Here is a 14,228-nt window from a genome sequence, read left to right as displayed (position 1 = left end):
ACCCCCAGAGTAATCACCATCTTATCAGCAGACTTTCTAGCACAAGGGCAAGTCTCGAAATCTGATGTGGTGTAGTCTAAGAGTTTTAAACACACCCTTATCGACTAACATATAGTTCCTCTTCTTAATCTTAAGATTTACTTGATTGTCTTCCAATATTCCTTTCCTGGATTAATCTGATACCTACTCATTACTCCCACTCAACAGCAGGTGTCTGGTCTAAGCATATTTGAGACCTCTCACTGTTGATTTAAGAAATTATTTCATGGCTTTATCTTTTCTGGAATAGTTGAGACTTTTCCTTAGATAAATAAAATCTATGCCTAGAATTTGAGAAGCTTCTATAGATTGCCATTAGAAAGAAAATGCTTCAGCATCTTACTAAAGTAAGTTGCTTGCATTAGAGTAAGTAATTAACCAGGTATACCATAAGCCATAGGTTTAGATAAACTCAAACCTATAATACTAGGAACAGGAAGTCTTGTTAAGTCCATAGAATAGACTTATACACGAAAATTTTCTTTCTTGTCCTTGTAATAGAAAACTTTAGGTTATTCCGTGTGAATGGATCAAACCATAGTTCTATTGGCTTTTCTTCTTAGTTTCTTATCTTGACAATCCATTACTTGTTTAAACTTACAATGGATTTTAATCACTAGTGTCTTCCAAGTCATAAGAAGGTGAGTTCCTAGAAACCCTCCAACTACGACAAGGTACCGTGAGTTATGTCTAAGAAAACTAAATGGTATTGACCTCTTCGGTTGTGTCAAAACAACAGAGGCAGTGGGATCAACTTGTAAAGAATAAGATGATAGAACACTTTTGGAATCAAGAAAAAAATATCTCCTTTATTTGCTACTTTATTTTCAGACTCAGTCATTTTCTTAGAAAAGTAGTATTTGTTTAAACAAACAATTTCTTATCTATTGACTATGGGATGTTCCACCCCTAATCACTTAGAATAGCTAACAAACATGCAAACCATGGTTAACAGTTCTAGCTTTTCTTAAGATTTCGATTAGGTCATCCATGAATCTAGTAATGGTTTACACTAAGTACACAACCATTGCATCATTTTGAAATTGTATTACCATAGAAGGATTTAGGCAACGACTAGTAACTAATCATCAATGTGCAAATCGAATTTCTGGGGAGGTAAGTTTGGATATAATTCAAAAATCAATTTAATGATCTTTGAACTGCATATCTACTAACTATTTCTCCACCCCTATCAGTTCGCAAGATCTTTAACCACTTACCTTAATGGTTTTTCACCATTGCTAGAAATTCATGAAATTTTTAAAACATTTCAAATTTCTTTGCATAAGGTATAATCTAGAGTGATCGTTTAAAGAATACAACGAAAAACTCATATCCACCCCTGAATATACATCCATCTGCGAATGAGATGAACTTACTTTCAGTGGATATAGGCATATTAGCTCTTTGTAGAGAATGATCTTGTCAAAACCACTATGAACAAGATACAAATGCCATAGATTTAAAAAATATGTGGTTGTATCTTTTGATGAATTAGGTTTACTTACATCAAAGAGTTCTTAGAATAGTGTAAGTGGACCCTGGTCACAGAATACTAAACTCATATCCTATACTAACATACAGTTTGAATCCATTGATAGAAAATGGTTATTAAACACTTGTGAAAGTGTAACTGTATAATGAGTAATTCTTTCTTGGACCACCACTACTAATCTAACTCTAAGTCTGATTTGCCCATACAAGTAGGAGATTTCTAAGATTGAGGATTTATATCATTTTGGGATAGAATTTTGGGAATATAATCATAAGCGTCATTTTAATTTCTTAAGAGAAAATATAGAATGACATGAAATGATTTATAGACCATTCATCCAATGATATGTTATTGAGCTAATTCCAAATGAATAAGCTAAGAGAAATTAGGATAATTTCGTATTTAAATAAGAATCCAACGATGCTCCGATTAGCGAGAGTCAAAGTAATCTTATTTATACAATCTTCTTGTTTCATATTGTAAATACTAGTCTAAGGTGTCATCAATTGATGAACAGCTAGATGTTGCATTTATAATATTTATCATTCGAGATCTAACACTATTATGTTTGTCTAATGTTGACAATCAATTAGGGATTTGTCCCATTAGAACAACAAACCAAGTTAGACCAACAATGAAGATTCGAAATTAAACTACAATTTAATAACAGAAAATAACATGGTTCAATATAAATTCATACACAATTCAGAAATTATCAAACACATAGCAAGTAGGAATGACAAGTGAAAATACTAAAACATACAATCCTAAATAATTTCCAAGGTCTTCAACAAACTGATATCAGTGTCCCGTTTAGGCGAGAGTCAGTGATACCATCCATTGAATAGAGTTGTCAGCTCATCTAAAATGATAAACACTCTAGCAACCTTTTATTCGATCAAGATTGGAATCCAGCGTTGTCCCGTTTAGGCGAGAGTCAAGGCTATTCTATCTTATGAGCTTCCACCATTGTTTCATATTTTGTAAGTCAAATACAGTCGCCACCATTAGGGTGATCAATACTATATAAAACACTTACAAATATACTTATCTTTCGAGATTAAACAGTGCTAACTTGCTAATGAACGTTCCTCCATTAGGGAGGATTACTAACTAAAACAAAAGCTATGTAAAACCAACAATGGAGATCGAATGTCCTAATAATAAAGCTCATTATTTAAAGTGTATTTTCTTCTAATATTTATTTTAATCAATTTATTTTAAATATATATTTATTTAATTAAAATTTCCAATTTAGAATGAAAAATTCTAAATATAAATTTTAATTTAATATTTATAAATTTTACTTAGATGGATATGAAAATAACATGAATTATTTCCATCTTAGTAATAATTTCCAATAAATATTTAGAAAAATATTCAATTTAAGTTGTTTCAAAATTAATTTAAATTAATTTACAACTCAAAATTTAATTTTCTAATAAATATATATTGCATTTCGAAAAATTGAAGTATTTAAGAATACAATTTCCGAAATTGCTTGTTAAAATAAAATAAAAATAAATCCTGAAAAAAATATTCTAATTTTATGTTGTCCCAAAATTAATTAATAAAATTAATTTACAACAAAATATAATTTTCCTATTTAATTAAATATTAAAGAAAAATTTCAAATATTTAAGTATCATGATTAAGAATCCACTTAAATATTAATTTTCTATTTAATTAAATATCACTAGAAAAATACTTCAAGCAAAACAGATAATATTTATCTAGACTTTCATTGACTAATTAATTCATTTTCTAATTAAATATATTTTACTTCATTTATTTTAATTAATCATTAAATGAAAAAATCATTAATTTAAGTTGGTCCAAAATTAAAATAAATAATTTTCAACTTTAATCTATTTTTCAAATAAAATTCAAAATTTCTGCATTAAATAAATGCAATTTCGAAATTGTGGGAAAAAGATTAATAAAATAAAATAAAATATATTTTGAAAATTATTCAGATTCAAGTTATTTAGAAATAAGATTTCAAACTTAAAATAATTTTCAATTTTAATTAAATAACATGAAAATAATAATATTTAAGTATCATTATGAAAATCAACTTAGATATTTTAATTTTCAATTTAATTAAATGTATTAAAATCAAGAAATAAATAATTAAGTATAGAGGAAACTTAATCATTAATTCTAGTTTAATACTATGAAAAATATACTTAACTTAGATTGTACCAAAATTAATTATTAAACAATTAATTTCACAATCTATGATATTTTCCTAATTAAAACTATCTAGAATATATTTCATTTACTAAGTGTTTTTCTAAAATTAACTTTAAAATATTAAATGAAAAATAAATTTTATATATTTTAAAAGTTAATTATGTTGCTAATTCAATTTTAATTAGGTTAGACTAATATAATTAACATAATACAATTATTTAAATAAGGCAAATGGGCCTTCACAATTGGGGTAGTTCATGTGAGGGGGAGCTGGGTTCAGTATGTCGTACCCACTTCTATTGGCCCCAACTCTCACACAAGGCCCAAAAGAGAAGAATTTAACATTTAAATAAACAATTGTTATTCATTGAATAAGCCCAAATCTAATTAGGCCTAAATAAATTTACTTATGTCAAAATTTATTTTAGCAACCTAGTCCATTTACTTAGTAAAACTTAAATGGGCTTCTTATATGCATCTAAGCCCAATAGCAAACATATAGGCTCACACAGGTCAAAATAATTTGGATGGGCCCTATCATGTTACTAGGTTTACACAGATGAAAGAAATTGCAAAAATTTACCTGTTACAAATTATTCATAAGATCTATTGACAATTGGACTATGATTAAAATCAGATCATTGGATCTGTCAACAAGTTAATCATAGCAATTTAGATTAAATAAATAATAGGTTTGTAAAAAAATTTGTATATTAATATATAAACAAACAATACAAACAAATAATTGATCTTGGAATATCTGGAAAGTAAGCTAAAATATCTCAATTTTAAAATGTAAAATAAAAATTAAATTTTAAAATAAATATCTTAACTAGAATTCAAATTTAGGTTGTTTGAGAATATTTGAAAAAATTCAAAATTCAACAAACTCCTAAATTTCCTAAATTCTAACAAAAAAATCAAAAATATCTAACCAATTTTTCAATTATCAAGTTTATTCAAAATTTAAATTTATTTAAAACTTCTAATAAGATAATATAATAAAATATCTTGAATTTTAAATTTAGATATTGCATTATTATATTCAAGTCTTATAATTTAATAAATTTAAATATTACATAAATAAACTAATTGAAAAATAAGATATTTTATATGGTCAGAATATTAAAAAAAATAAAATAATAAGTTTGAAAAATTTAAGGTTTGAAACCTTAAAATATCTATTCAAACTAAACTAACAAATTTTTTAAATCTTCATGTTATTTTTGCCAAAATATAATTTTAATAGAAAAAAATGTCTAATAAGATAAAATGTTAAACCTAACATATTCCTAATCTTATAATTTTAATTAATAAAATATATTTCAAAAAATAACAAATTTGAAAAAAAAGAATATGATATGATTAGCAAACTTTGAAATTTGAACAAGATTATTTTAAAAGATAATATTTTAATATCAAAGTAAGATCATTCAAATTTAATAAAAAAAAATATGATCTTATAATTAAAATAAATAAAATAATCTAAAATTTCAAAATTTACCATAAGGCTCCTTTGTGAGTTATCAAATTTTCAAAATTTAAAGCCTACTAATATCAGAAACTAATTTTAATTAATTAAAAAGATAATAAAAATTAATTTTATTCTGAAAATTCAGATTCTACAAAAAATTCTACTAAAAATTGGCTTTTGTTTCAATGAAAAACGATTTTTGAATCAAAAGTTATGACGAAAACAAGTTTGAGGCACAAGGGTATGCATTGCATACCCCTGCGCGCGCGGAATGGCCCATCCGACCGAGACAAGAGGCTGCATGCAGCCTCCATGGCCGAGAAACATGGGCGTGAGAAAGGGGAAGCTTCGGACAAGGCTTTGTCAGAAGGGATTTTGTCCCATGCGCGCGTGCGAGTGTGCTTTCAAACCCTGATATTTTCGTTCAACTTCAAAAAATCATAACTGATTCATAAAATATCCAAATTAGGTTCTGTAAAAGCCTAAATTTATTAATTTTTTGTCTAATTTCCAGAAAAAATAATTGCAGATCGAAATAAAAAATATTTCAGTAACATATATTGCGATTTCTAAACTATCATCAAATAAGCACATAAACCACATGAAACCATCCAAATCAACACATAACATCGTTTTAATTCATATTTCATGAAAGTAAATCATTACCATGGCTCTGAGGCCAGTTATTGGAAATATTTTACCAGGATCTAGATTTACTAACAAGTATGTTTCATTAACATCCTAATATGAATTCTAAAACAATGAAATAAACACATATAAAGTTTAGTAAACCTTACATTGGGTGCAGCAGAATATAATGACTCCTTCCATTCAAATCTCTAGCCCTTGATTCCTTTCTGTAGCAGAGCATCACCAAGATCTGAACCTGGATCTCTTTCTCTCCTTCCTTTGATGTTGATTCTCCTTCTTGTTGTTTGGAATCTCCTACAATCTTACACACTATGATTGTGATACCACTTGATGTGTGTGGGCACTACTCTATCACTCAAGGATTTCGAAATTGAAGAAGAAAAGAGAAGGGAAGTGGCGGCTATAGAGAAAGAATAGGAGGCTCAAATTTCATCTGACAAAGTTAACAAAAGTTAAGTGTGAATGTGAGCCATCACTATCTATTTATAGGTAACCACCTAGGTTTAAGTTAGAATTATTTGGCATTAAAATAATGAAAAAATAAATGATAAAATCCATTAAGTGTGGCCGGCCATGGGCTTTGGATAATGGGCCTCACTTATGCAATTTTGATGTTTTATCATTTCTGCATCTCATTTTCTCAAAAACGCCAATTTTCAAATTTAACCACTTAAATGCCAATTCCTATTATTTAATAACTAAAAATTAATTATTAAATAATATTGTCATTTAATATATTTATTAATTAGACATATAAAGTCTCGTAATTAATAAATAAACCTAGAATCTCTTTTCTTTACAATTTCGCCATTGCTTAGTGAAAATTCATAAACTAGACATAGTCTAGCTTTAGAATTATAATTGATTAATCAAAATCAATTAACGGAGTCTTACAAGCAGTATGGTCTCAACTAGTATGGGGACCATGGGCCTATATTTCCGAGCTTCCAATAAGTCGAATTGAATTTACCAAGTAAATTCCCTAACTTATTAATTCCTTATTGAATCCACACTTAGAACTTGGAATTGCACTCTCAGTAGAACGCTCTATATGTTCCACAATATAGATACGTCATTAGTTATCCATTGTTATAATCCTAATTTGATCAATGACCCTCTAATACATTGAATAGAAACTAAATTACCGTTACACCTTCAATGTATTTTATCCTTAAAACACTTAGCTCCGTATAAATGATATTTCAGCGAAGTGAAATGAGATCTCCACCATTTATCTCTGTTTAGCCAAGCTTGAAGGATATCATCGTTTCACTTCTAAATTCCTATAGAAGTTATAGACTCCATATTTATGTTAGCGCTCCCACTTAATTATACTATCATGTTCCCAAAATGTACGTATCACCCTGACCCAAAAGTAGGCTTAACTAACAAATCAAAGAACATGTATAATACTCTTGAGATCGAACCTAACCATATCAGGATTAAGATCATTTGATCTAGGATCAACGAGTGATATTGAATTGAATAGATATTACGGTAAATTTTAATATATCTAATCAAAGTTCAATATCGGTCCCTTCCGATGTATACTCCATACATCCGATACTGGTAAACTTTGCCAATGCCCTGGAAAGGACATACCACTTATCCAAGGTGTAAGAATACCAATCGCTAATTATCATGTTAGTCTAAATCCAGTGATCTGACAAATCAGGGAATAAACTTTCAAACATATAATTAAGATTATATTCCACTGTGCTGACAACACTATAATCATTAACAAATTCATATGTTCTGGACTTAAATAGAATTCATACATTATATATATAATCATGAAATAAATCATGTGAACCATGCAACATAAAATGTTATTCTGATCTTTATTAATAAGTAAATCTGATTATATTGAAATGAGTTTTATTTAGGGCACAAAACCCAACACTTTGGTCATTACAAATTCCTCCTAAGATCAGTAATTTTTTATGGCGAGCTGCTTCGGGTGTGCTTCCAACTTATTTTCAACTTCAAAAGCGTCATGTTCCTGTCAATGCTGATTGCCCTTTGTGCAACTCTAGTACTGAAACTATTCAACATGCGTTGGTGGAATGCTCGTTTGCAAAGGCTGCTTGGCATCGCAACATAGTGGACGTCGGGGCTGGGGCTGCAACATTCAGCAGCTGGTTGTTGGGAATTTTCACTAGGGGCACGAAGTTGAAATGGAAGAAGTGGCGATGGTGAGTTGGGCTATTTGGCGTGCACGGAATGACTTTGTTTGGCAAAAGAAGAGTTGGCTTGCTTCAAATATTGTTACATTAGTTGAAAACATGCTTGATCAATATAATTTGCTCAGGAAAGGAAGGGCCTTTCGTTGTCTCCTTTGAATGATGGGGGCGGAACTGTGAGCATTGGATTACACCTGTATTAAACAAGATTAAAGTTAATGTTGATGGGGCTTTATTTGAACAAGAGGGGCGGTTTGGAGTGGGTTATGTAGCTCGAGATCATCATGGAACCATGGTAGAAGCTTTCAAGAAGGGGAAGGTTAGGTATGTCCAACCCGAAATTGCTGAGATCATAGGCATCAAAGAAGCTTTGAGTTGGATTGCAACTCATCCCTGGGACAATGTAGTGTTAGAAACGGATAGTTTAGTGTGTATCCAAGCAGTCCAAAGTAATATTTTTATGTCCTCAGAGTTTGGTCTTATTGTTCAAGATGTTAGGAATTTACTTTTGACTTTATCTTTTGTTGAGTTATGTTTTGTTAAACGATCTTCAAACAAGTTGGCTCATTGCTTGGCAAGAGACTCTTGTTTCTCTACAGGTTGTGTGCTTTAGTTGGAGGATTATTTCTCTGAAGTGCGTTTTATTATTTTGAACGAATTTATTAATTAATAAATTTTCTGATTTATTCAAAAGAAAAAATAATAATAATTTGTTGTCCATTGCCAAAAAAAAAAATATATGTTGTCCGATATTGAATTGTCAAAACGACATTGCCATCCTTTCATAATTAAATATCCGTTGTCGTTTAAGTTCACATAAAATGAGTGAGAAGGTAACAATGAAAAATAAAAAACTAACGCAAAATGAGTGACCGATTGGTACAAAGCTCAACATATTCTAACTCCCCAGATTTTGATTTTCTTGCCATCCAAACACTCTCTCCCTAGGGTTTTGTATAGATTTCGCACGTTTCTTCTACTTTCCGGTGTCTAAGCTTTGTACTCTGATTTTTTTTTCTTCGAGGCGGTTTAAAAGTATGCCTGGTGATTCAGAGCCCCAAGCCCCATTTCTTTAGGGTTTCGCCGGATTTTCAGTTCATTCCTCCTTCAATGATCTCTCTGATGAACAGCGATGACGAAATTGATAGAAAATCAGATGCCATTGAAGAACCTGAAGATGTGAAAGGCGGGAGGATCTCAGAAGGCTGCGTCGATGGCGCTGAAGATGAGAAGTATTCAAATTCAAGTTCCAACGAGGTTAGGGTATCGGCAATGGAGCTCGATTCGGGAGCTGAAGATTTTGGTTCCAGGGTTTCTGATACTGGAGAATTAGATGGGATTAGGGTTAAGGGAGATGTCCGTAAGGAAAGTGACGATGAAGAAATGGAATTGAAAAATTCAGAGACTAAGGTGGATAACTCGAGCGCCGATGAACTCGAAGCTCGAAATGAAGAAAGCGAGAGCGAGGATAGCCGAAAGGAGCATGCAGATGATGATACACATGGTGGGGCGGGAAAAGGTACAGTTTCTCAGTATAATTCTCTGTTGTCGGAGTTCGATGATTTTGTGGCTAATGAGAATAGTGGACAATTATCAACTTCGAGGGCACAGCGTTATGGGTTTGAAGTTGGTGATATGGTTTGGGGGAAGGTGAAATCACATCCATGGTGGCCGGGTCACATATTCAACGAAGCTTTTGCGACTTCTCAGGTGCGTCGAACCAGGAGGGAGGGTCATATATTAGTGGCTTTCTTCGGTGATAGTAGCTACGGGTGGTTCGACCCTGCTGAGCTTATTCCTTTCGATTCGAATTTCGCAGAGAAATCACGGCAATTGACTTCCAGGAGCTTTATCAAGGCCGTGGAGGAAGCAGTGGATGAGGTATGTCGGAGGCGTGGTCTTGCTTTGGCTTGTAAATGTAGAAATCCAAATAACTTTCGTGCAACAAATGTTCAAGGCTATTTCGCTGTTGATGTGCCTGATTATGAGCCGCGTGCTGTTTATTCAGCGATTCAAATCAGAAAGGCTAGAGATAATTGCAGGCCATCTGAAATCCTCTCCTTCGTTAAGCAGTTGGCGTTATCACCTAGCGATGGTGATGAGAAGAATCTGAGTTTTGTGAAGAATAAGGCCACTGTTTTTTCTTTTCGTAGGGCAGTATTTGAGGAATTTGACGAGACCTATGCTCAGGCGTTTAATGTGCAGTCCGGACGTTCTTCTCGTGAACCACCAGCTGTTTTGCAGTCTCGAGGTACTAATTTACATGGTTTAGAGTCATTGTTGGGAATTATTTTGATTGTTCATTCCATCGGATGTTGTGTTCTGGTGTTTTCTAAAACTGTTTCGAAATTCATGCTTGTAAGAAGTAACATACTGTACTTGTTGAAATGCTTGGCGCTCATTACTTTCAAATAATCAGTGTACCATTCTACACTTTCGTGTGGGATTAATAAGAATAGAGATCATATTTTATTTAGGTGAGCATGTTTTTTTTTGTTTTCTCTATACATGCATTGATATTCTGTATGCTATGTGCAATAGATGAATTTGGAGTAACATAGAGAAGACATGAATATGTTAATTGCACTTCTATTGATTTAAACATCCCAGTACGAGGACTCATAATGTTGTGGTGTAATGCATCCAACCGTCAGTTTTACCGAATTTGAGATAAATAGTTGGGGGTTGGAATACCATGTATTAATTTTCTTTTACAAAAACGATGTATTGGACTTCATATTTGAAGGATCCCTTGATATGATTATTAGTTTTTGTTTAATATATTTGTTACCTAAGATTTATTCCCCCCCGCCCCCAAAATAAAGTAGTAGCAATTAAGTTATCTATTCTTATTTGTTAATCAAGTATTCCCCACTTAAGCAAAGAAAATTTCTAGAGCAGTGTTAATTGCTTTCTTGTCTGCAAATCATATTTATTAGCTGTGCATTCTATTTTTTTAGTCCTGATGGTGATGGGTTTGTCTTCTGAACAGCTCCTTTGAGTGGTCCAATGGTGATTGCAGAAACTCTCGGTGGCGGTACCAGTGCCACAAAACATAATAAAGTTAAGGACAGTTCCAAAAAGGACAGGTACTTGTTCAAGCGTAGAGATGAATCTGGTAACATAAAAGGCCAGAAAACGAGCCACGGGCAAGCAAGTTCCTCAGCCCAATCAGCTTATGTGGAGGGATCAGTAGCAGTTGGAGATGCGGATTATGTGTTACAGAAGAGAGCTTCACCTGTTTCTTCAAAGTCTCAGATTCCAGAAAAACATGTACAGACTGGGTCTGTTAGCTTGCCCGGTGCAGATTCTAGTTCAAATGCTAGTGAATCGGTAATTGTAGATCAAGCACCAGCTAGGAGTTCTCTTGCCAGCGAAGATGTCATTGAGGATGAAAAGCCATCCCTTGATAAAGTGAAAGAAGAAGTGAAAGAGGCTTCAAGATCAGTGTCTGATAAAGTAGAGATTACCAAAACCACTGCCTCCGTCGATTTGTCAGGAAATGGGACCGTGCCATGTATGATAGATGATACATCACAATCCTTTAAGGATGATAATGAGGGCTTGGCTGAGTTTAAACGTGAGGAGAATGTGAAAATCTTAAAACCAGATGAAGATGTTCAACAATCCCAGTTGAGTCTTACACCGAGAGTGGAAGGAAGCCATGGAATGGAAGTTCAGGATGGTAGTAGTGTTGAAGGTCTAGCAAGTGATGCAAAGCGTGTGAGTGGAATGAGTGCTTCTGTTGGGGTGAAAAAGGCCAAAGTTAAACGTCCATTGGAAGAATCGAACTCTGAGAACTCAATGACAGACGGAAAGAAAAAGAAAAAAAAGAAACAATTAGGCTCAGAAACAGGATTCAGGGACCCACAGAAGAATTCGGTTTCCAAAAAAGGTTCCTCTGGAAAAATAGGGGTAAAATCAACCCAGATTGGTTTGGCTGCAAAAGAGGAGTCGAAGGTTAAACAATCTAAAAAGACTGTTAGTAACAATTTATCTGATTCTGTTGGAAATTCCCTACTGGTTGGCAACGTTGAACTTGAACTTCCAGAACTTTTGAGCGATTTGCATGCTCTTGCTCTTGATCCTTTTCATGGTACGGAAAGAAACAGCCCTGCAATTGTAAGGAAGTTCTTCCTGAGATTCCGGTCCCTTGTTTACCAGAAAAGCTTAGTTCTTTCACCCCCATCAGAGACTGAATCTGTTGAAGTCCGTCTCTCTAAATCTTCTGTTGCTGTTGGAGCTTCGGATAATAACTCCTCTGAGTACGTTAGAGATCTGCCATCCTCAAAACCAGCAAAACCCCCTTTCCGATCTGATGATCCTACTATAGCTGGACGCAAACGGGCTCCATCAGATCGTCAAGAGGAGATTGCGGTAAAGAGGTCCAAGAAAATTAACGACATTAAATCCTTGGCAGCGGAGAAGAAGGCCACCCCAAAATCTTCAGAAGTGCTACGTGGGGAGGGAAAAGAATCAGCGGTTCCCCTTGTCCGAAGAAACAAGCCAGATTCTGCAAAAAGATTTGAACCTCCTGCGAAGGTTGTCCAACCCACTACGCTGGTGATGAAGTTCCCTCCAAAAACATCTCTCCCTTCCCAAGCAGAACTCAAGGCAAGATTTGCACGTTTTGGGCCGATGGATCAGGCAAATCTAAGGGTATTCTGGAAATCTGCCACGTGCCGAGTTGTATTCCTTTACAAATCCGATGCTCAAGCAGCTTATAAATATGCCATATCAAACAACTCTCTATTTGGAAACATCAGTGTGAGGTTTTACGTAAAGGAAGCCGAAACTCCAGGACCGGAAGCTCCTGAATTGGGGAAGAACCAAGGTGATGATGCTTACAGTGATACCCCACGAGCCGCCAAGGATCCTGCTGTCTTACAACGACCAGCGGTGCCACAACTGCAGCCGCAGCCTTCTATCCAGCTCAAGTCCTGTTTGAAGAAGCCGACCGGTGATGAGTCAGGGCAGTTAACCGGAACTAGTGGTGGCAACAAGGGTGCCACCCCACGTGTTAAATTTGCTTTGGCTGGTGAAGAGAGTACGAGTAGGGTAGCTGACCAATCGGCAGCAGCCAGTAATAGAAATATCTCCAACAACAATGCTAGTTTTGCTGATAATGGTACACCTGCTTCTACTGTTACAATGGATTTTAGTGTAAGAAACTTTCAAAAGGTCGTTCCTTCTCCATCTACCTCATCTATTCTCCCACTTCCCCCTCAATTTGCAAAAGCTCCACTTAATAATTTACGTCATACTGAAATTATGGCACCCAGAAACACTCCTATTGCACCACCACAACCACAACTACAACCACCACCACACCCGCCCCCTGCCATTGACATTTCTCAACAGATGTTAAACCTCTTGACGAGGTGTAACGATGTCGTGACCAATGTCACGAGCTTACTGGGCTATGTGCCTTACCATCCTCTTTGATTAAAATCAGTTAAAATGGAAAGGAATTTGCCCAAAACACAAACCCAAGTAAAGTTCCAAGATTTGGACAAGTTGAGATGAGTCAAATGATATGGGAGAAGAGAGATTGCTTTCGCAGTGAAAAGCATCATGGTGACTCGTGATTGTGCCCCACATTTGTTTGAACGAAAAAAGAAAAAATGGGGTGAAGAGCTGTTTGAGAATCAATGTTTAGAGGAGCCAATTTTTTTTAGGATTTCAGGCTCAAAAAATGATGTTTAAAAGTAGATGATTCACATGTAATTTGATGTAATAGTGGCATAGTGATGATGCATGTATCTGCTTTCTTTTGTTTCATATTTTTGGTTTATTGACAAACTGATATGCTTGCCTTGGTGGGTTGGTGCGTATGCGTTATTCTTTTTACTACCAGTGCTAATTGGGTTTGAGATGTGCATTTACATGGTTTGGAGGTCCCCCATTGTGGCCGTGTTTCCTTAGACGTGTTCCTTAGGTTGGGCCGACACTAGTGGTTTTATAATGGAGTTTTTACACTTAGTATGTATATTATTGACACAATTTTTCTTTTCTGTCCTTTTTTCTCTTTATTCTTTATCTTGATTATTTTTTCTTCAAGCATGATTTCTTTTTTGTTTTCTTTTATTCTTGTGACTTGTTTTTTTTTTTTTTTTTTTATTATTTTTTTACTTTCTTTCTCTCTTTTCTTTTCTTTTTTTTTTTGATACAACTTTCTCTCTTTTCAGTT

The 14,228-nt window shown here is 33.8% G+C and overlaps 1 protein-coding gene across 1 annotated transcript; it reads left to right on the top strand.

The window, feature by feature from the left end:
- The first annotated feature begins 8,859 nt into the window (after positions 1–8,859).
- LOC115720751 (PWWP domain-containing protein 1) lies at positions 8,860–13,844 on the top strand. Its single transcript, XM_030649925.2, has 2 exons — positions 8,860–10,289; positions 11,031–13,844. The coding sequence occupies exons 1-2, from the start codon at positions 9,149–9,151 to the stop codon at positions 13,481–13,483; spliced, it is 3,594 nt and encodes a 1,197-aa protein (XP_030505785.2). The 5' UTR covers positions 8,860–9,148; the 3' UTR covers positions 13,484–13,844.
- The last annotated feature ends 384 nt before the right edge of the window (positions 13,845–14,228 follow it).

Source organism: Cannabis sativa, chromosome 2, assembly GCF_029168945.1.
Source record: "Cannabis sativa cultivar Pink pepper isolate KNU-18-1 chromosome 2, ASM2916894v1, whole genome shotgun sequence".
Taxonomy (NCBI): Eukaryota; Viridiplantae; Streptophyta; class Magnoliopsida; order Rosales; family Cannabaceae; genus Cannabis; species Cannabis sativa.
The sequence above is the reverse complement of the archived record's forward strand: the minus strand, read 5'-3'. Positions and strand labels throughout refer to the sequence as shown.

What these genes read in the sequence shown, in the direction of transcription:
- LOC115720751 (XM_030649925.2), top strand. Translation starts at nt 9,149, where the DNA reads ATGATCTCTCTGATGAACAGCGATGACGAAATTGATAGAAAATCAGAT. An exon ending in AGCTGTTTTGCAGTCTCGAG is followed by an intron (nt 10,290 to 11,030) that starts GTACTAATTTAC and finishes TCTTCTGAACAG; the next exon opens with CTCCTTTGAGTGGTCCAATG.